General features: G+C 40.6%; 1 protein-coding gene across 1 annotated transcript in view; it reads left to right on the top strand.

Annotated features, from left to right (window-relative positions):
* The window catches only part of LOC118649823 (A disintegrin and metallopeptidase domain 3-like), a 116,943-nt gene that overhangs the window by 76,616 nt on the left and 16,892 nt on the right, over positions 1–23,435 (top strand). The window contains exons 13-18 of the mRNA XM_036297238.1: positions 2,021–2,119; positions 8,632–8,827; positions 9,317–9,407; positions 9,678–9,867; positions 19,563–19,649; positions 22,890–23,007. Of these exons, the coding sequence (XP_036153131.1) occupies positions 2,021–2,119; positions 8,632–8,827; positions 9,317–9,407; positions 9,678–9,867; positions 19,563–19,649; positions 22,890–23,007 (781 nt within the window). The remainder of the gene's footprint in view (positions 1–2,020; positions 2,120–8,631; positions 8,828–9,316; positions 9,408–9,677; positions 9,868–19,562; positions 19,650–22,889; positions 23,008–23,435) is intronic.

Consider the following 23,435-nt stretch of genomic DNA (forward strand, 5'->3'; position numbering starts at 1 on the left):
TATTGTATCTGGAAAACACTGGAACCATCTGAGCAACCCAGACAGGGCCCTTTTTCTAGTTCTTTAAGATGGAATGCTAAGTTGTTTATTTGGGATTTCACTTGTTTTTGAGATAGGCCTTTACTGACATAACTACCCTCTTATTACTGCCTTCTCTATCGTTCTCTATTTTTTTTTCTATTTTGCTTAATCCCTCAACTCCCAACGAACCTCCCTCAACACCCCAACCACCCCATCACAAGAGATGAATGCCTGCTCCCTACCTATGAATGTGTTTCTATTTTTCTTAGTAGGTCGGCTTGTTCATTTGCTTTCACATATGAGTGAAATTATATGGTATTTGCCGTTCTCTCATTGTTCTATTTCATTTAGTATTATGTTCTCCAGGTCCATAGGTAAAATTTTCTTCCATTTAGAGCTAAGCAAATAATGACTACAATTTTCTCTGAAACATTTCTTATAATACCAAAATATCATAATTTATAAACCTCTATTTTGTCACATATTTCATCACAATCATAACTTGTTATACATTTCTAAAATTATTTCTTGAGAAGACTTGATATGGAAATATAATAAAAGAGAAACATGCAAATTGACCATACCTTCACTATGCCCCAAGGCATGCCCACCAGCCAATCAGAGCGACTATATGCAAATTAACCCAACCAAGATGGCGGCCGGCAGCCACAGACCTGGAGCAAGCAGGAGGCTTGGTTGTCCTGGCGATGGAGGAAGCCAAGCTTCCTACCTGCCCTGGCTGGCTCTGGCCTCTGCTGAAGGCAACAAAGTTTCAATTATAGAAGATAAATAAACCCCAGATATCTGCTTCCAGTCAGCCTCCACTGGGAGCTTGGGTGGCTGGGGGCCATGACTAGCCTACAAACAGCCATCAGCCTCTCACCCATGCTGGCCAGGCATCCAAGTGGGAACCCCCACCCTGAAGGGGCTGTGGTCAGCCTGCAAACAGCCCTCAGCCCCTCACCCAGGCTGGCCAGGCACCCCAGCAGGACCCCCCCCCCCGAAGGGGGTATGGCCAGCCCCAAAACAGTCCTTAGCCCATCACCCAAGCTGGCCAGGCACCCCAGTGGGACCCCCACTCTGAAGGGGATGTGGCCAGTCTGAAAACAGCCCTCAGCCCCTTACCCAGGCTGGTCAGGCACCCTAGCGGGACCCCCACCCTGATCCGGGACACCCTTCACAGCAAACCAGCTGGCTCCCACCCATGCACCAGGCCTCTATCCCATATAATAAAAGGGTAATATGTAAACTGACCCTAACAGCAGAACAACTGGGAATGACTGGTCACTATGACACACACTGACCACCAGGGGGCAGACACTCAATGCAGGAGCTGCCCTCTGGTGGTCAGTGTGCTCTCACAGGGGGAGCTCGGTTCAGCCACATGCCAGGCTGATGGCTACCAGTACAGCGGTGGTGGTGGGAGCCTCTCCCGCCTCTGCAGCGCTAAGGATGCCTGACTTCAGCTTAGGCCTGCTCTCCACTGGCAAGTGGACATCCACTGAGGGCTCCCGGGCTGCCAGAGGGATGTCTGACTGTCAGCTTAGTTCCAATCCCCTGGGGAGTGGGCCAAAGACAGCAGGTGGTTATCCCCCGAGCAGTCCCAGACTGCAAGAGGGCACATGCCAGGCTGAAGGACACCCCCTGAGTGCAAAAATTTTTGTGCACCAAGCCTCTAGTGTATTTGATAAAAAAATATAAATGTAGAAATTCATTGGTATGTATATGTTTACAAAACCAAAGGGGATTGAAATTAATTGCATAAAATAAGTAAAAGTTCAATTTCTTGAGCATGTAATTATGCATAATTTATTACCATCGTTTTCTATATTGAAAATATCATAATTTCAAATGAAGCAGTGCTATAAATACTAGTAAATACAGAAGTAAAAATTATACTGTAATTGTATTTAACTTAGAGACAAACAGTTTATTTTGACAAATAAAATCTATTTGATGGCAAATTCTAATTATTTAATTTGATTGTATTTGCTTTTAGGAATGTGATTTTACAAAATGCTGTAATTCTGAAACTTGTACACTCACTGTAGCTGCAGAATGTGGCAGTGGACCATGCTGTGACAACAAAACTTGTCTGGTAAGCTTTCTAAATATAACCGTTTTCCCTCATGAAATTGTTGTTTTCTTGTGCTTTCTTTCTGCTTTAGTTTTTTAAAAACTTGTTTGTACACATCTTTCAAATATGCTACTTTACGTACCCTATTCACGCACTGTTGGCTTTAGAATTTAGATGATGTCTTTAGGTCTTTTTCTACCTACTATTTAGCTCCACTACTCTCTGTATTGTTTCATTTTCTATTCAAGACCCATCTAGTTATTGCACTCAATACCAATTTTAGATTATTTGGGTGCTATGAATTTCTCACGGTGCTGCCTGAGTGAAGCTCTTCAGCATGAAACAGCTTACGACAAAATTATAAATGAGCCAGCTAACACACAGTTGACATGCAATGCTCCAATAAAAGACAGTACTTTTAAAAACCTGATTTTGAAAATACTAGAAAAAGGAATCTATGTGGAATATGTAGCATATAAAGTAGTGAAGTTTGCCTTGGTCAAGGACTCCTGGCCTAGAAGTGGAGGATTGAATTGATTTCTCTTGGGAAGTTTTCCATTCATGTTTTTCTCTGTAGCCACATCTGAGAGGGGATTGGTTAGGTTTTGTCTTCTGTGGTTTGCATCATTATAGCACCTCATTTAGTGTCCCTTTCAGGAGTCTATGACGGACATGAAAGTGGATTAAAGATATTTTCTGTTTCAATGAAATCTCTCACAACATTATTCTGCTTTGTTCTATATATGTTCATTTTTACTCTGTGGGTTAGAATTAGAATCAATGGTCAGTTGTACTTAAGGCACATGAATGTAGAGGCCAGTGTAGGGCTTCTACTTCTTAGCAGTAAATCTTGTTCCTTTTCCCTTCATTAGAGCTCTCATCCTGACCTTTGTCTCCAAACCAGTGCAATACAGCTTTTCTAAATAGTCCATTGCATTTACCTACATCCCAAGCTCTTTAAAAAGGAGATAATCACTACATTTGGTTGAGTGAAAATCCACAGTACAAGCTGCTAAAAGCTTCAGGGCAAGAGCTAAATGTACTTTGTTGGTTGTCATTAATTTTATATGTGTTAGAATAGAACTTTGCGTTTGCTCTCATTTAAGACTGCTCTCTTTCTTTATTGGCCCTAAGGGTAAAAGTCTTCCTTTTTTCTTCTCTTTTCTACTTTCAAGTGGGCTAATTACACCAATTCATTTTCAAATTTTAACAATTTTATCTAATCTATACTAATAAAAGCTTAGGTGGCCTTCGTGTGCGACATTGCCACAATATGGCCACCACAAGATGGCTGCCACAAGATGGCCATGCACACAGAGGAGGCGTGGCCCGCTCCGAGTGGTGAGGCCTAGCAGTTCTGCGGCTCTGTGTGGTGCAGAGGAGGCCAGTCCTTGTGTCTCTGCTGCCTCGCACAGAGGAGGCGGGTCCCAGCGGAGGAGGCAGAAGGGGAGCAGTTAGGCTTCAATCAGGCCTGCAGGGGAGCTGTTAGGGGGAGATCAGGCTGGCAGGCAGAAGCGGTTAGGGGCCATCACGCAGAGAGGCAGGCGAATGGTTAGGAGCCAGTGGTCCTGAATTGTGAGAGGGATGTCCAGGAGTCCCAGATTGGAGAGGGTGCAGGCCAGGCTGGAGGGTACCCCTCCCCCACCCCCCGCACAAATTTCGTGCACTGGGCCACTAGTCTCTATAATAAAAGGCCAGAGGACATAGTGTCATGACCAAAACTACCGCTCAACCAGGCTCCATCAGGTGGCATTGACTACATCCCCGTCTCTAATCCCTGGCCTGGGAGTGGCGGCGGAGTTCGACTGGGACTGGTGAGCAGGCTGAATGGCTGACCTCTTGGTCCCTGCCCCCAGCCAGCAGGCTCTGATGAATCAGTGATGGTGAATGGGGGAATAGGGGTGGGTGACGGGGGACCGGGCAGCTGTCAGACTGTTGGGATCACCAGCTCACTCCTGGCTGCTCGGGAGCTCAGGCCTGTGGGAAAGCGTGCACTGGTGACTTCACCTCCATGCGCATGTACCGCCCCTGCAACAGTGGTGGCGGTGCCCGCGTAAGTGGCCCCGAGCAGGCAGTGCGTTCCATCAGCAGCTGGCACACCTGCATGGAAGTGAAGTCACTGGCGCACACTTTCCCATAGGCCTGAGTCCTTGAGCAGCCAGGGATGAACTGGTGATCCCAAAGGCCTGACAGCCCAGCGATGGAGGCAGCATATGTCTTGGGGACTGGTGAACAGGCAGAGATGGCCCTGATCACAGGAGGCTAGGCCTAGGGACCCTACACGCATGATTTTGTGCGCTGGGCCTCTAGTGTTTTATAAATGACATTTCTATTTAGATAGAAATAAATCAAAGTGCGAAGATATGGAAGACAGTAATTTAACCAACTGTATTGCTGAAATATAGCAATGAATAACTTGTTTCTAACCAGTACACAGACAATTCTATATACAATTTAAAAAAATGTAATTGGTACTGTATAATACATGTTATGTAGTGGTCAGTTGTGTCTTTTTAAAAAATTTGTGCAATATGATGTTTATTATGAATTTCTTATATATACTTTATCTGTGAAATTTTTAAAGATATGAGTATTCTAACTATATGTGGACTTTAAATTCAAGCTTACTAAAAATTGAAATAAGGCTTGCTTCTGATACTATTTTTTAACACCTTAGATATAGTATAATTTTAATGTTATAGTTGAACAACAAAGGTGAAAACTTCCAGATATACAGCTTTTGTTATTTAAATATCAAGGGACTAAAATATCATTTGACATTACATGACTTCACTTTTTAGAAGAATAAGCTGAAGAGTTCTTTTATTTTCTAAATAGTGGTTAAAAAATACTATTATCATATTCTGGAATTTGTTTTATAATGAAAATCAATCAAACCATAACCACCACTTAGCACTTTAGTAGTATTCTATTCTATTACTAGAGGCCCGGTGCACAGAATTTGTGCATGGGGGCGGTGTTGTGTGTCCCTCAGCCCAGCCTGCATCCTCTCCAATCTGGGAACCCTAGAGCAGTGATGACGAACCTTTTGAGCTCGGCGTGTCAGCATTTTGAAAAACCCTAACTTAACTCTGGTGCTGTGTCACATATAGAAATTTTTTGATCTTTGCAACCATAGTTAAACAAAGACTTATATTTTTGATATTTATTTTATATATTTAAATGCCATTTAACAAAGAAAAATCAACTAAAAAAATGAGTTCGCGTGTCACCTCTGACACGTGTGTCATAGGTTCGCCATCACTGCCCTAGAGGGATGTCCAACTGCCTGTTTAGGTCCGATCCCACTGAGCCTAAACAGCAATCCAGAACTGCTGGCTCCCAAACGCTCACCTGCCTTCCAGCCTAATCACCTCCTAACCACTCCACTGCCAGCCTGATTGATGCCTAACTGCTCCCCTGCCTGCCCGATTGCCCCTAACTGCCCTCCCTTGCTGGCCTGGTCACCCCTAGCTATGCTGCCCTGCAGGCCTGGTCCCTCACAACTGCCCTCCCCTGCTGGCCATCTTGTAGTGTCCATCTTTGACCACATGGGGCGGCCATCTTGTGTGTTGGAGTGATGGTCAATTTGCATATTACCTCTTTATTATATAGGACAGTGGAGGAATTCATGCACCTTGAAAGGCACTGTGGTCCATGAGGCTGCAGTCAGCACAGGGGCGGGTCTCAGCCCATCCTCTGCGCCCCAGCCCACCCCTCCTGCCATGGCCCCCAGTCTCCTGTCTGCTGGCAGACCCGCTCTCATTTGCTGATGGCACTGGCCTTGCTCACACCCGCTGATGGCACGGAACGATTGGGGCTGGTGCCAGCATTGGGTGCGAGCAGCGGTTCCAGCAATGGCTGTCAGTGTGAGCGGGGCCAGCACCAGCAGTGGGTGCAACTGATGGCTCCTGCACTGGCAGTGGGTGCAAGCAGGGCTGGCGGTGGCAGCAGTTGCAAGAGGCAACTACTGGCACCAATCACCCCTTTAGAGCAGGGGGCGGTGAAGAAGCCCTGAGGGGGGAATGCGGCCAGTGGCCATTGCTCACACCTGCTGATGGTGCCAAGCGATTGGGCTGGGAGCTGGGTGCCGGCAGCCGGTGTGAGCAGTGGCTCCAGAGTCAGCAGCAGGTGCAAGCAGGGCCGGCGCTGGCAGCAGGTGTGAGCTCTGGGCGGGACCATGGCATGCGGGAGCAAAGAATTTTCAGTAATCACAAGAGGCTTCCCCAATGACAGCAACCGGTGCCCTTCCTTGGTCTGTCACACCTGCTCACCTGCTCCATCATCCCACTGTGGCAGACGCCCACGATTTTCAGGGCTCAGCCACCTGCTGCCGACATCTGCCATGTTTCATGTATGACCTGTGGTTGTCAGCTCACATTATAGCGACTGCTTGTTCAGTTATTTGGTTGCTCTGCTATTTGGTCTATTTGCATATTAGGGTTTTATAGAGAGAGATCAGCCAGAGTTTAAATTTAATTCCATTCATCACCAGTTTCAGATGTAGAGCAAAGTGGTCAGACAACCATGCTCCTCATAGAGTGGACTCCCTGTGGCCCACCTGGCCCCACACCCAGTTTTCTCCACATTTTTTACTATATTCCCCATGTTGCAAACTGCAACTCTGTGGCTATTCTGCAGCTACCGATTTGTACTGTTTAATCCCTTCCCCTGTTCTAGCCAGTGCCCAGCACCTCTACCCTTTGACAGCTGTCAGTCTGTATTTATGAGTCTGTTTCTATTTTGTTTGTTTCTTTAATTTGTCCATTGGATTTCACTTACAAGTATGTGAAATCATATGGTATTTGTCTTTCTCTGACTGGCTTATTTCAATTAGCATAATACTCTCTGCTGTCACAAAAGGTTGTATCTTGATAATGGCCAAGCAAAGGAGAACAAACAAACACTTATAAAATTTAGGAAAAGAGAGTCTTACTTAGTGCTCAGGAGAATATTTCAAACAGGAACAATAGAATCCTAATTCTATTGCATATCCTTGCAATTTCGTCGACAGGTCTTGAACAAGGTTTCTGCAAGTGTAACAGAGATAACTCATTGCATCTCCTGGCATGTCTAGTCCACAGTACAATATCTCAGAAGAGTAGAGAGATCCTTTCTTTGCCAACATCTGCCTCTCTGCTTGCTAATAGAAGAAACCATGCCTCCTCCTGCTGAGTTAAATTTCCACCACTGATCCTTTCCCTGTGTCTAGGGAGAAGTTTTCTGATTATCATCCTGAGTCAGAGCAGATTTAAAATTCATAATCCCTCATGGTAGAGATGGAGTACGTCCTGAAAGAAAAATTGCTTGAAATGAAAATGATATCCATTCAGCCATATTTTAGAAATATGAGTAAGACTAGTATCTGAATTAGGACAGAATTTCAGGAGTCTAATTTGTCCCCAAGAACCCAAAGTTGAAAAAAAAATATGCAAAGCTTGATATAACATATTTTCTATTGATCTTGAAGTAAGTATTTAGTATAACCACAGCATTACAACTATGAACGCTTTCACTAACTAGATCCTATTAAAAATTGAGGTGAAAATTGATGGACATTTGGATTTTTTCTGATCTAGTTCTCTAGAGCTTTTAAGTAAATGTATAATTTTATTTAAGTAGCTAAAAAGGTAATAGAATCTAAATCAGAGTTACAAACACAATGCTCTCACTTAATCTTTTTACATTTTTGGTTGATACTTTACAAAAATATTTGTTTCAATAATATATCTATATCTATATCTATATCTATATCTATATCTATATCTATATCTATATCTATATCTATATCTATATCTATATATATATATATATATATATATATATATATATATATATCTTAGTAAATCAACAGGGTCCTTTGTTTCAAACAGTTAGGTCCAATCATGAAACCTGAGCAACAGCCTTGTGAAAAGACTTCATCCTGAACCTCTGCTTTGGTAACAGCCTCCTCCTGCCCCTTACTCCGTCACTGGACTCCACCTCTAATTGACCATTGTTCTCACATTTGAAGTTACTAGGAACAATGAGAAAGCTCAACACTACTTGAAAGGCAATGCAGCATTTCCAGATGGGAAAAAAAGTCGCTGACTTGTGTGTAAACATTTCCGCCTCTTTCAGAACATCACATACATACTTGCCTCCGAATATGGTGTTGGGTGTGACCTGATGCCATTATGTTCATGGTCACTTAAACTTCATAATAGGTTAGCATAGAGTCAATTATTTCAAAAGAAGGGTGTCGTGCTCAGTGGATAACATGCACAGTGGCTGAGCTTAATGTCAATAGCATCAGTCAGGAATCTGAGTTATATCACCCCTGTTCCTGTACTGAGTAGTATGTGATCTTTGACATTTCATTTAGCCTCTCATGATTCTTAACTATAATGACAGTTTATGTAAATTATAATAGCAGATAATAATACCTTGCTTGGAATAGTGTGGTAAGAGTTGATTTATTGCCATGTGGGAAGCACTTCAAATCATTTGAATAAAATGTATTCCTTCCCCCCAATTTTATTTTTCCCTCACAGCTATTCCCAAGAGGACATATATGTCGGAGAAGCATTGATCCATGTGATTTTACAGAATTTTGCACTGGAACATCTCAGATCTGTGTGCCAGACATGAAAGCTATCAATTTAGAACCATGTAACAATAAAACCGCCTATTGCTATAATGGAGTATGTCGAGATCCAGCTAGACAGTGTGTGGAGTTATTTGGAAAATGTAATAACTGTGTGTGATTTTCAGGGGTTCATTTTGGGACTGTGTTTTTCTAAAGTCAGCATCTCACCCTAAAATCCACAAAAATATATTGTTTATTTAAATCCAAATTTGAAAATAAAATTGCAAATCAAAATACCTTTGAATTATGTCAAGAACAAAATAAGCTTAGTAAATATAAGACAAAGAGAACAGACCGTTAGGCAAATTTCATGAGATTGGTATATAGGAAATAGATTACTAGAACTGTATATCAGAAAATAAATGACTGAGTTTTAAGTCATTTCTGGAAGATGATACCACTTTTTCTCTTCTCAAGTGGGTAGTTTTTTGGGAGTGTTTCTCATTCTGGAAGAGCCAGTGGGTAACATGAAATACTTGCAGTAGATGCCATTGATTGGATATTGCTGCTGTCTAGATGTCTCTGTATTAATGTACCATACTTTAGTTTTAATTTTTGTAAGATGAGTAATTGGAACTTTTTATTTTCAGTTGCTAGAAGTGGAACGTATCTATGTGCAGAAGAAGTGAATTTTCTACAGGATGACTTTGGAAACTGTCATGAAATTCGATGTGCTTTTTAGTGTGTATTTTAAAACCTACCTATTTCCCAAATGCATGTATGTGTTTGTGTGTATGTGTTTTCTGCAATAAGTCACTTAATTCAAGTGAGAGATGAATTTAGTACATATGGATGAATTAATGTGTTGCACTTAATAATATGGAGTATGCTCTGAGTAGCTTGGTGTTATGTTCTGAGTAATGTTTTATTCTAATATTTTAATCGTTATTTACCTAAAAAATTGTGTCCCAAAGTGACATATGGGGAATTTTCTCTTCTTTATATTGCCAGTAACACCTTGTGTGCAAAGCTAGTTTGTGACTGGACAAATACACGTATAACGGAAACGAGAAATTTTGATGTTCAATATACTTACCTGGGTGGCCATATATGTATGTCAGCAGCTACAAGACTCGATTCAAAAGTCACAGATCCAGATAATACCTATGTAACGGATGGCACTATATGTGATGACCAGAGGGTAAATATAAATTGTAATTGATTCTATATATGAGGTGTATGTGAATGTCTGTGTGTGTATGTGTATGAAAGACACACACACAGAGAGAGAGAGATTAAGATTTTTTTATTTACAATTTTATAAACTAGTTCCTGTATCTTAAGATTCCAAGATCATAATTTCTGTTGGTCAATGGAATACTTGCTTTCTTATCCTTTTTATTATGAACTTTGCTATAGATATTTAAAATGGTTTTCTCACACATGAAGCTAGAATTTGGTCTGCAATAGTTTGTGTAAACAAAGGGCAAAAAAGAATCAAATAATACGCTAAAAGGGTAGAATGGAGCAATCTGAATACTAAGAACAACAGTAACAAGAACAAAGAAATATTTAGTCTTGCAGTAATGATGAGAATTAATTTGGTTATAAGAAAAGTAAAACACTTATTTGTTTATTAGCTTAGTTCTTTCTCCAAAGCATAATGTATTTGTTAAAAATTTGGCCCTTTCATAAGACACAGTAATAAAATAGAGTCTAAGCTTTATTTAATTTTTCTTAAAATTTTAAAGAAACATTATAGAAAAGTGATTTTGAAACTATTACTACTAAAACTAGTTGACTGAAGAAAAAAGTGCATAATTATCTTACATTGTTTTTTGTTAGTCCTCACCCCACGATATTTTTCCATCAATATTTAGAGTGTGGAAGCAGGGGGAGAGACAGAGAAACATGGAGGTGAAAGAGACACATCCATTGGTTGCCTCCCCACTTGCCCAGACCAGGGCCAGCGGTTGAGCCTGCAACCAAGGTAAATGCTCTTGATCAGAATTGAACTCAGGATGCTTCAATTGCAGGGCCAAGGCGCTATCCGCTAACCCAAACTGCCTAGAGCATTATCTTATATTTTGATTAAAATGATTTCTATAGAGAAACAGTATTTTAAAAAAGGAAAAATAAGCAGAAAAAAGCAATGAATAAACATTTTAGAACGACAGAAGACATTTTTATATAAAAATAGTAATCACAAAGGAACATACTGGTACTGAATACATTGTCCACAAGAGAGTGTCTAGTCCCAGAAAAATAACCTATAAGAGTTTATTTGAGGCAAACTGACAACAGTTGCTGGGAAGCAAAACCTAAAAGGATGGATACAATGCTCTGGGGATTAGTGGTTTTATTGCTGATTTATGCATCAGAATCAAAGAGAGACCATAGGGGTGGTTACCTGGAATTCACTGGTAGCCTGGAGACAGCAAAGTTGGAAAATCTCTGAGATTGGATGAAAAGTAATACAAATAGACACACACTTGCTTTACCCTGGTGGGTATAGAATGTTTGATAATGAACAGTTAGAGCCCATAGAGATGGTATGCGGGATCAAGATAGCAGTGAGTTGTTCTCTGGTCTCTAGCTCTGGTGCAGTAGTTGTGCCATGAGGGTTCTGGAAAAGATTACGGTGACATTCCAAAGGTATGTTATTTTAGATGCAAAAGGACAATCTACACGCTCAGTTAAGATAGACTGACCATTGTCAAGGAAGATACTAGCCTAGGACCTGAATACATACCAAGACTCCCTTTTAGTTAGACATTTTAAGTTTCAGACCTTCTTATGTGGTTACTTTATGTCTCTGAGTTTATAAGACCGACCATGTATGCCTTCCTTAAGCTTGTCAAGTTTAGTATGTGGCCCCCATTTTATCCACAACATTATAAAGTAATATGTATTCCCTTCAAAGGTAATTTAAAACCAAGTGAACAAATGTTTACTATAAATAAGTCAGAGTAAATATATTAACTAATTTAATCATTCTTTAACTAGAAAAGGGCAATAAAATGGTACACACACACACACACACACACACACACACGCTTGTATGAATCATATAACACCAAAAACATTAACACTAAGTTGACATTGATGTTAGAAATACTCTTCAAAGACTCTAAAGTGGTCATCATTAACATGTTTCAATGAGCACTTGCAAACATTCTGGAAACTAATGAAATGATAGAAAGTTCCAGCAAAGATGTAAGCAGACATAAAGAAGAATCGCTTAGAAACCCTAGAATTGAAATATATAACAATGTAGAGCGGGGCAAAAATAGGTTTACAGGTTATGGAAAATAATACAATGCTGCTATGTAATAAAAACCTAATATGCTAAGTGTCCAGTTGTCACATCGGGTGTTCAACTAATCAAAGCATAATATGCTAATGATATGCCAAGGCCGCTCAACCGCTTGCTATGATGTGCGCTGACCACCAGGGGGCAGACAGTCGACTGGTCGACCAGTCAGTATGATGTGCACTGACCATCAGGGGGAAGATGCTCCAACTAATAGGTGAGCTTGCTACTGGGGTCCAGCTGATTGGGACTGAGGGAGACGGGCCGGTCACGCCTAGATCTCTCCCGTGGTCCCTCCCTGGCTGGCCAACCTCCTGCATCCCTCTTGGCCTCCCATCATTCACCGGTGGGGTCCCTTGGTCTGGCCTGCAACCTCTGACCATCTGGGACCTCTCAGGGGATGTCAGAGAGCCAGTTTTAATCCCACCCACAGGCCAGGCCAAGGGACCCCACAGGTGCACGGATATGTGCACTGGGCCTCTAGTTAATAAATAATAATACAAAAATGAACTCTGTGTTTCCTGTCCTCACAACTGTAAACATACTTGTGCCCCACCCTGTATATAAAAACTCAATGATGGTCTCAGCAGCAGAATAGTGGGGACAACAGAAAAAATCAGTGAAGCTGAAAAATACCCAAATTGAACAACAGAGTGAAAATAGGATGAAAAAATGAATAGAGCCTCAAGGATATGGGGAGTTATAGGAAAATATATAATACCCAAGACATTGGCATCCTAACAAGTAGGAGAAATAACTTAAGGTTGGAAAAGTATTTGAGGAAATAATGCCTGGAACATTTAGAAATTTGGCAAAAGGCATAAACCCACAGATGAAATAAGCTGAAAGAGAATTATATAGAATCAGTCCAGTGAAATTCATGGTGGGATACAGCAAAATAAAATTTTGGAAAAGACAAAGAAGGAGAATCTAAAAAGTAGTGAGAGTGAAATTATATCTATGTACAGGAAACACAGCTACAATAATGGAAATAAAACAATATAGGAACTAGACATACAAATGCTACAGAAGATTGCCATTAACTAGTCTTTTACCATCCTATCTAATGGACTCTCACGCTGTCGCAAAAATTGGGGCAACCACAGGAACATGGGGGAAATGTGCTAATTGACTGCTCCACCTTCAAAGATGGCAGCACCCACAGCCAATAAGGAGAAAATATGCTAATTGAATGCCACATCCTCAAAGATGGTGGCACACATAGCCACAAGATGGTCTGCAGGAGAGGGTAGTTGTGGGCGATCAGGCCAGCAGGGGAGGGTAGTTAAGAGTGACCGGGCCAGCAGGGTAGGGCAGTTGGAGGGGACAAGGCCAGAAGGGGAGGGCAGTTAGGGGTGACCGGGCTGGCAGTGGAGGGCATTTAGGGGTGACCAGGCTGGCAGGGGATGGCAGTTGGGGGCCACCAGGCCAGCAGGAGAGGGCAGTTGGGGGCATCAGGGCCGGCAAGGGAGCATGTAGGTTTCGATCAGGCTGGCAAGGGAGTGATTAGGGGGTGATCAGGCTGGCAGGCAGAGGCAGTTAGGGGCAATAAAGCAGGCAGGCAGGCAGGCAAGTTGTTGAAAGCCAGCAGTTCTGGATTGTGAGAGGGATGTCCAACTGCCAGTTTAAGTGGACAATACCCCAATGGAGAGAAAAGAAGAAAGAAAAGAAAAAGGAAGTGAAAGAAAGGGAGGAAGGAAGGAAGGAAGGAAGGAAGGAAGGAAGGGAGGGAGGGAGGGAGGGAGGGAGGGAGGGAGGGAGGAAGGAAGGAAGGAAGGAAGGAAGGAGGGAGGGAAGGAAGGAAGGAAGGAAGGAAGGAAGGAAGGAAGGAAGGAAGGAAGGACAGAAGGCTTTGACTTTACTTTCTTCCTTCACCAGGAGCTTTAAACTGGCAGTTGGACATCCCCCAAAGGGTCCCAGATTGAAAAGGGTGCAGGCTGGGCTGAGGACAACCGCCCCCGCCACCAGTGCACAAATTTCGTGTACTGGGTCTTCAGTCCTATATAATAAAAGACTAATATGCAAATCGACCAAACAGCGGAATGACCGGTTGCTATGATGCACACTGACCACCAGGCGGCAGATGCTCAACGCAGGAGCTGCCCCCTGGTTATCAATATGCTCCCACAGGGGGAGCACCACTCAGCCAGAAGCTGGGCTCACAGCTGGCAAGTGCAGCGGTGGTGTTGAGAGCCTCTCCCGCCTCTGAGGCAATGCTAAGGATGTCTGACTGAAAGCTTAGGCCTGCTGCCCATGGAGTCGTATGTTTTTCCATAGGACTCTGGGGTTGCAGCTCCTCTAGAGCACTGTGAGGATGATCATCTAGGTTCTCTCCTTTGCTACTGCATTGGATGTGGTTGCCTTCTCCTTCTTATCCATCAGTGGACTTTATTTTATTTCAAAATCCCTGTATGTTCTTAAAGCCGTCAGACATCCCCCAAGGGCTCCTGGACTGGGAGAGGGTTAAGGCTGGGCTAAGGGACCTCCCACCCCAAGTGCACCTGTTCTGTGTATCAGGCCTCTAGTCTTAGATAATAATGGAATTCAACTAATGCTCTGTGGGAATTTCACCAAGCATTTGAAAGTCCTCTGGTTTGTCCCAACAGCACTATATGGCTTTACAGATTTTTCATTTCTCTAGCAGTGGTTCTCTGCCTGGGAAAGTCTGATCATTAGCCCATGCCCAACAGGACAATATCCCCATGGAAGAAAAAGAAGAAAAGAAGAGAACAAAGAAAAAGGAAAGGAAATGAAACAAAGGGAGGGAGGAAGGGAGTGAGGGAGGGAGGGAGGAAGACTTTGACTTTACCTGCTTTGTTCAGCTGGAGCTTTAAGCTGCCATGAGTTTTTACTTCCACACCGTTTTGTATGACAGAAAACAAATTGGCAGCTTTGACTGGGTTTGTCTCATGACAGCCTTTATTTTGAAAGCTGGCTTTTAGTCCATGCAATTTACAACAGTTTAATTGGATAAAGCCTATTCCATGGCAGATTCCTTGAGAAGCCTGAGTTCTGTAGTCACCATTAACTCAATTGCTTTAGAAAAAAAATACCCTTCTAAATTTTGACCCTGGGAATAAAAAGTATTGTGCTGAATGCATTCTGTCATTGAGAGGAATAGGTGTGTAGTGAGAGTTGAGGGCTAACTAGTTCTGTGGTTTTGTGGACAGACTTCCATTAATAATAGACATTTTAGCCACTCTTCCCAGTCCCACCCTTTCAGCTCTCTCCCTGCTTTTCCACATGACTCTGGGGTTGCAGCTCCTCTAGAGCACTGTGAGGATGGTCAGCTAGGTTGTCTCCTTTGCTACTGCATTGGAGGTGGCTGCCTTCTCCTCCTTATCCATCAGTGGCCTTCATTTTATTTCAAAATCCCTGTATGTTCTTAAATCTCTCATCTTCTAATTGCCTCTTTCTGATTCTCCTTAACTCTTATTTATTGGGGAGAAGGAGGCTATTGTGTGTCAAATCCTGCAATCATTCTGAAGGTATTTAATTAAAATTTTAAGCTATTTTTATTTATTATCCTGAATTATTCAATTGATTTTAGAGAGGTTGGGGATTTAAGGTGTCTTTACCTCACTCTCATATATTGTGATCCTTTGTGAAAATTATCAATCATTTTATACATTAAATGATGTTTCTGTGTATCTTGAGTGATCAATCAATACACAAAGAGAGATTTTATTTCTTATTTATCGACATGAAAAATTGTATCTCTCCCTTTTCACAAGATAATAATTTTAAATAAATCATTCTTAAATTTAATACTGTAATTCTAAGTGAACAATATACTGCATGGACTTAGACATTATTCCAGAATGCAAGTTTGCTAAATATGGGTTGTGATTCAGAGTGTCTTTGAGTTTTTTATTGATGAGATATAGGAGTATGGTTTATCAAAATGATCGTAACCACATGGGTATTCTAGAGGAGATAAGGACATCTCAGCACATACATGCCTTTGAAATTTCAAAAAGATTATGTTTGTGGTATGTAAATGTTGCTAGTCAATTAATAAATAATATTAACTGTTTTTCTTATCCATATGAATACACAGGACTATAAGAAAATATGCTTACAGAAACATGCATTTCCCCTAGGAAAATGGTTTTAGTTATAGTAGAGATTTTTTTTAACTGTGCTATGACTATTTCTGGTATATTCTTTGTGTCTCTTTTTCAGAGAAGTAAGTCTTATATGCTAGTTTATATTCAAAACATCATCCCAGCCATTGACCAGAGTTTTCTTTTATGGTGTCTTTTGCTTCTTTTTTTTTCCTTACAAAAGAGCCAACTTACAAAATGATCTGTTAAGCCTGGGTCTTAACATTTTCTCATTTATTTCCCCCTAAAAACAATCCAGGGAAGTGTGACTAGTTTATTATTGCCTCAGTGACAATGTTTAAGGAGCACGGAATGAAAATACTAGTTCGTGGACAGGTAACGCTGGTTTGTCCAACATTTTATTATTCCTGCTGGCTTCATTAGAGCAATTTATGTTAATGAACAAGCTGATACCCTTTTCCCCCTTTAATGCCAATGGTATTAGGCGATAATTTATGTTTTAGACTATTCATCACATATTGGATATTCTACCTGATAACTTGATAAAAGCAAGGAGATAATTTTAGAAGGTGCCCATATGTATTCAAATTAAATTAAATTAAATTTGGATAAAAAAATATTAACAAAAAGTCTGCATGAAAATCAGGTTAAATCAATAAATAAAGTAAAACTGGTATTTAATGATCACTTACTATGTGTCATACATTGCTTTTGTTTATTTATATGTATCAAATTATTTCACCTTCATAACCTTTACATATATTTTTTATTCACTTGGGTATAATTACTATTTCAAATTGCAAGATGGGTAAACTGAGGTATGAAGAGATAAATAACTTGCTTAAGGTCACATTGCTAATGTGAAAGATAAGGGATATTATTACTAAAGTTGGAAAAAATGTAAAAATTATAAGAACGCTGGTATTTAGCACTGATCATTAGAATCAATGAATAGAATACTTATTGCATTGAATATTGGCCTAGCCAATAACTCATTGAATGGCCTTAAAATTGTAAAATTAATTCTTGTCAAATATGATAAGGATGAAAATATTACCTTCACAGGTTCAATATGTATATCCTATCTAATAAAGATGGAATATGGTAATTGACCCTCATGCTGTTGCAATAGATGGCTGCACCCACAGCTAATGAGGGAATATGCTAATTGACTGCCCCACTCTCATAGATGGCAGTGCCCACAGCCAATAAGGAGGGAATATACTAATTGACTGCCCTATCCTCAACGATTGTGGCGTCCAAAGCCAATAAAGAGGGAATATGCTAATTGACTGCCCTGCCCTCAAGGATGGTGCCACCCAAAGCCAATAAGGAGGGACTATGCTATTTGACTACCAACCTTCAAAGGGGTTGGCACCCACAACCACAAGATGGTGGCGCCCAGTCCCCTCAGCCCTGCTGCTCCATGCGCCTGCCTCCAGAGTCCCCCAGTCCCCTCAGCTTTTCAGGGCTGGCCCGAGGTCAGGCCGGCCTCAGATGGCAGCTGCCCAGCCGCCCATGGCCACCCAAGGCTCTGGTAACCAGGGCCAGCTGAGGCTTGTGCTGCCAGCAGTGGCAGCAGCAGAGGTGTGATGGGGCGATACCTTCCCCTGATCCCTGGGTAGCCTCCCAGCCCTGAGGGCTCCTGGACTATGAGAATGGGCAGGCTGGGCCTCTAGTATTTTATAAAAGTGCATAGAAAGTGTTAAGACAGATCCTACCACATTACAAGTGATCAGTACAAGTTGACTATTTTTGTGCTTATGCCAATTAGTATCAATAAACTAACAGCACTGCTCCTCAAGGGAAAATAGTATCTAATTCTCAATATTTTATATTCTATCAAATACTAAGTTACTTTATTGAATGATTAGATGTCATAAAATCCAGGTTCACATGGTGTTTTTATAAAAATTTTTTATTGTTGACATTATTGCAGGAGTCTCCTTCCCCCTATCTTTTATCCACCTCCAACCCTAATCCCCCAACCTTCCTCTTCCTGGATTTTAATTTTTTTTTTTTTTTTAATGTACCAATCCAATTTTCCCAACAGCATTTATTGAAGAGACTCTCTTTACTCCCATTGTATGCTCTTGCCTCCTTGGTCAAATATTAATCAACCATAAAGTTGTGCGTTGATTTCCTGGATCTCTGTTGTGTTGCATTGGTCTATATGTCTGTTCTTATGCCAATACCAGGCTACTTTGATTACAATGGCCTTGTGGCATTGTTTGATAGCTGTATTGGGATCCCTTCAAGTTTATATTTCATTTTCAAGATCCCTGTGGCTTTTAGTGTCTTTTTTGGTTCCCGATAGAATTTTAAAATATTTTTTTCTAGTTCTGTGATATATGTCATTGGCATTTTAATAAGAATTGCATTGAATCTATAGATTAGTTTGGGTAGTATGGGCATTTTAATGATGTTAATTCTTCCAATCTAAGAATATGTAATATTCTTCCACTTGTTTGTATCTTCCTTAATTTCATTCTTCAATGTCATATAGTTCCCTGAGTAGAGACCTTTTACTTCCTTCCTAGGTAAAATTCATTCCTAGGTTACCTTGTTTTTTTTTGATGCATTAATAAATGTGGTTGTTTTCTTAATGTCTCTTTCTGGCAGTTTATCATTGGGGTATAAAAATGCCAAGGATCTCAGTGTGATGTGGTTGTTTTCTTAGTTTCTCTTTTTGGCAGTTTATCATTGGGGTATAAAAATGCATAGGATTTCGGTGTGTTGATTTTGTATTCTGCAACTTTACCAATTTCATTTATTAGATCTAGTAGCTTTTTAGTGGAGTCTTTAGAGCTTCCTATATATTAAAATGTCATGTCTTCTGTATACACCGACAGTTTTACTATCTTCTTTCCAATTTGGATGCCTTTATTTTTTCTTTTTGGGTGATCATTATGGCTGGGACTTCCAGTACTATGTTGAGCAAATTGAATCCAGAAATACATTAAAAAAATCATATACCTGATCTAGTGTGATTTATTCTAGGGGTGCAAGGTTGATACAATATATATGATACATCACGTAAACAAAATGAAAAATAAAAATCACATCATATCAATAGATGCAGCTATTTTATCTTAAATAGTACACATTTAAGATAAAAACCCTCAAGAGTGGAGATAGAGGGATCATATCTCAACATATTAAAGACCATGTATGAAAAAGATACAACCAACATCATGGGCTAAAACTAAAAGCATTTCCCTTAAACCATGAACAAGACAATGATGTCCTCTTTCACCACTCTTATTTAACAGATTCATATGTTTTATAAAACTTTGGTGGGCCTATGCAGGTTTACAGTTGTGTGTATGCAAAACAAAGTAAACTACAGGAGTGTGTAAATAATGTAAATAATCATAACTTGCATGTCTTTTTCCATTGTAAACCTACTTTTGCCTTCTTCTGTACATATAAATTTTGTGCATTGTTTTGTACCAACAATTGCTCATCTCTGCATTTTCTGATTTTCATTTTTGATGTTTGTTTTTAAAATTTTAGTTTTGTCTTTCTGGACGTTGCACTTTTATTACTGATCACAAAAACTTAGCATCCTGTAATGCTTCAAAACTGTGCAATGGACATGGCGTAAGTAATGGCTACTCTATTTTTATGTATAGTTATTTTTTAAATTCATGTTAATAACATTTTAAAGATAACAATGAGATTCACAATTATTTGATGTGGAAATTTCTTATAAAAATTGCAGTGAAATAAGGAAATCCATTTTCATTTTTAAAAAAATATATTTTATTGATTTTTTACAGAAAGGAAGGGAGAGGGATAGAGAGTTAGAAACATTGATGAGAGAGAAATATGGATCAGTTGCCTCCTGCACACCCTCTGCTGGGGACGTGCCTGCAACCAAGGTACATACTCTTGACTGGAATTGAACTTGGGACCCTTCAGTCCACAGGCCAATGCTCTATCCACTGAGCCAAACTAGTTAGGGCTCCATTTTCATTTTTATACATATGTACATGAATTATGTGTTTAATCAGATTTTTCTAGGTCTCTGTCTCCTGAGTTAGTAACCTTTGAACTCTGCACAAAATGCTATATAAGGCATCAGTCAGCATCAAAACTCTGCTTTCTAGGCAGCCATTGGTTCCTCACACTTCACCCAGATTTGGTTCTGATTTGTCAGTTTTTATGCCAGTCAGCATCAAAAACTCCACTTCCTAGGCAGCCATTGGCTCCTCACACTTCACCCAGATTTGGTTGTGATTGGTCAGTTTCAATGACAGTCAGCGCCTCTGGGCCTATCAACAGGACCTGGTCAGAATGGCGGGGCTAATCAGCAACCCCGGTTGAGGCCTGGAGAGAAATGGAGGCACAGCTGCTGAGAGAAAGAGAGAGGCAAGTGCTGATCAACAGCTGCCACACATGCTATGGATCAGACCATGCTTCTCTCTTCAGGCCTCTCTCTGGGCCTGATTCGTAGCCCACTCAGCAGTCAGTGCTGGGTCACCATGGCAACCCAGTGCTGACTACAGGACTGACTTCCGGTTGGTCGAGCCTCTGGTCATGACAGACCCAGGGCTTTTATATATTAGGATATGTCAACCATGCACAATATATTTTCATTACATGTAATACTTATCCTATATAATAAAAGCCTAATATGCTAAGTGTCCAGCTGTTAGTTTGACCATTCGACCATTTTTTATGACGCACACTGACCACCACAGGGCAGACACTCCAACAGGTAGGGTAGCTTGCTGCTTAGGTCCGGCAGATTAGGACTGGGTGAGGCTGGTCGGACACACCCTGGAGACCTCCTGTGGTCCCTCCCTGGCCTCTAAAATATTTCTTATAATTAATTTCAATGTGCACAAACCCATGCACCGGGTCTCTAGTAATCTAATATTTTTTGAGTGAGAGCAGGATGTTTTGTGTATTCCAATCATTTATGCACTTTAATGGCTTCAATGTGTTGTTTGTATGTCTGTCCCACAATATATTTGAAGTCATTCACTATTAGACTTCGGTATATTGTTAATTTTAACTTAACTAATAAAGGCTGGGTGCATGAAATTTGTGCATAGGAGGGGGTGTCCCTCAGCCTGGCCTGCACCTTCTCCCATCTGGAACCCCTTGGGGGATGTCTGACTGCCAGTTTAGGCCTAATTCCTCCCACATTTCCTCTCATAATTCGTAACTGCTGGCTCCTAACTGCTCACCTGTCTGCCTGCCTGATTGCCCCTAACTGCTTCAACCAGCCAGCTGATCGCCCCATCACTGCCCCCTGCCTAATCGCCCCCAACTGCCTTCCCCTGCCAGCCTGATCACCCCCAACTACCCTTCGCTGCTGGCCTGATCACCCCTAACTTCCCTTCCTTGACCTCCCCTGCAGGCCTGGTTCCCCCCAAATGCCCTCCCTGCCAGCCATCTTGTGGTGTCCATCTTGTGATGCCATTGTGCAAGGGCGTTGCGCAACACCACCTAGGCTTTTATTATATAGCACATTGGTTCACTGGACATTGTTGTACATTCATTTTTGCATGTTTATCTGATTTCTTAAGTTGTTATCAATAATATCTGATGGGTCAAATGTATGCACCATTAAACATTTCAGTAATATATTGTCTTAAAGAAACAGTGTACCAATTTTTGCTCCCACTTATCATGTATGAAAAGGTGCATTTCCTCTAATTCTGGCCAGTGCAGTTTCTCAGTTTTTCAGTCTCTTCTAACATGGTAAATCCATTGTTAATTTGCATTTATTTAATAATTAATAATACAGTTTTAACTATGTATGTATACTCATAGTTACCATTTGCATTTCTATTTTTTCATCCATGGCGAAATTATCTATTATGTTATAGAAGTTTTGTAAACTTTGGAAGGTTTTCAAGCATGCCTTTGGTTTTAAATTTGTGACTAGTGTCTTCTGCCATATTGATCCTTCATATTTTATCCTGTAATAATTCATAAAAAAGTGACATTTTTTAAAATATATTTTATTACTTTTTTACAGAGAAGAAGGGAGAAGGATAGAGAGCTAGAAACATCGATGAGAGAGAAACATTGATCAGCTGCCTCCTGCACTCCCCCGACTGGGGATGTGCCCGCAACCAAGGTACATGCCCTTGACCAGAATCGAACCTGGGACCTTTCAGTCTGCAGGCCGACGCTCTATCCACTGAGCCAAACCAGTCAGGGCAATAAAAAAAGTGACATTTTTATGTGTCTTGGTTCAAAATGTTCTCCCAAATAACTTAAATGTCCTATTATTTACATTTAATTTCTGTTTCTTTCCGTCTTTATTTAATTTTAATTAAATATTAGCATGCCCCTACTTCTAGATTCCCTCATCTACTTCTGACCCTTCTTTCAATTCATGTACCAGCTCACATTTATAGATATTTTCTAGAAAAATGCTTTCTATATTTGTGTATATTTAAGCAAGTTCTTCCGTGAGTTTGTCCTTAATGTTTTTTGGTAAATGTTTGCCTTTCTCACAGCTATTTTTTATATGACACAATTCATAATACATTTAAACTCCCACAAGTTTATAACATCTAGCCTCATAATTTTTATGTCTTTCTAGAATAAGCTATTTCAGTTGTATCAAAAATGTTACCTGTATTTTAAAATACAAGAGACAAATAATAGTGAATCTCTGTTTTATGAAAAGATAATGCATGGACATTTATTTTGTAGAATTTTATTTTAGAAATTATTTCCACATTAAAATAAACACTACCTCTAATATACTAAATTATAATACTTTAACAATGTGTATTGAAGAATAATGACAAATGTTGCATTTAATTTTTTATTGTACATATAGTATTCTTATTCTTCATTTGGTTTTGGTTTTAGATTTGCAATAATAACTTCAATTGCCATTGTGATGTTGGATATTCTCCTCCAAATTGTGAGGAAACACCGTCATCACCAGGAGGAAGTATCGATGATGGGTTTTGGATTTATGAGAAGGGTTAGTATCTCAATCAGTATGCTCCAACAGAACTTTCTGCACTTACAGTAATGTTCTACATCTCACTCTAGCCATTTCGGCTCAATGTATTGAGCATCAGCCTGCAGACTGAAGGGTCCTAGGTTAGATTCTGGTCAAGGGCGCATGTCCAGGGTTGGGGGCTTAATCCCTAGTACGGGGCATGAAGGAGGCAGCTGATCAATAATTGTCTCTCATCATTGATGTTTCTATGTTTCTCTCCCTCTCCCTTCCTTTCTGAAATCAATAAAAAGCATATCAAATAAAAGAGAAACATGCAAATTGACTGCACCTCTGCTACGCCCAAGCCACGCCCACCAGCCAATCAGAGTGACTATATGCAAATTAAACCAACTAACTCCTGGCAGCCATAGAGCTGGAACAAGCAGGAGGCTTTGTTGCCCCAGTGA

The sequence above is a fragment of the Myotis myotis genome, unplaced genomic scaffold, assembly GCF_014108235.1.
Source record: "Myotis myotis isolate mMyoMyo1 unplaced genomic scaffold, mMyoMyo1.p scaffold_m19_p_3, whole genome shotgun sequence".
NCBI classification, from domain to species: Eukaryota; Metazoa; Chordata; class Mammalia; order Chiroptera; family Vespertilionidae; genus Myotis; species Myotis myotis.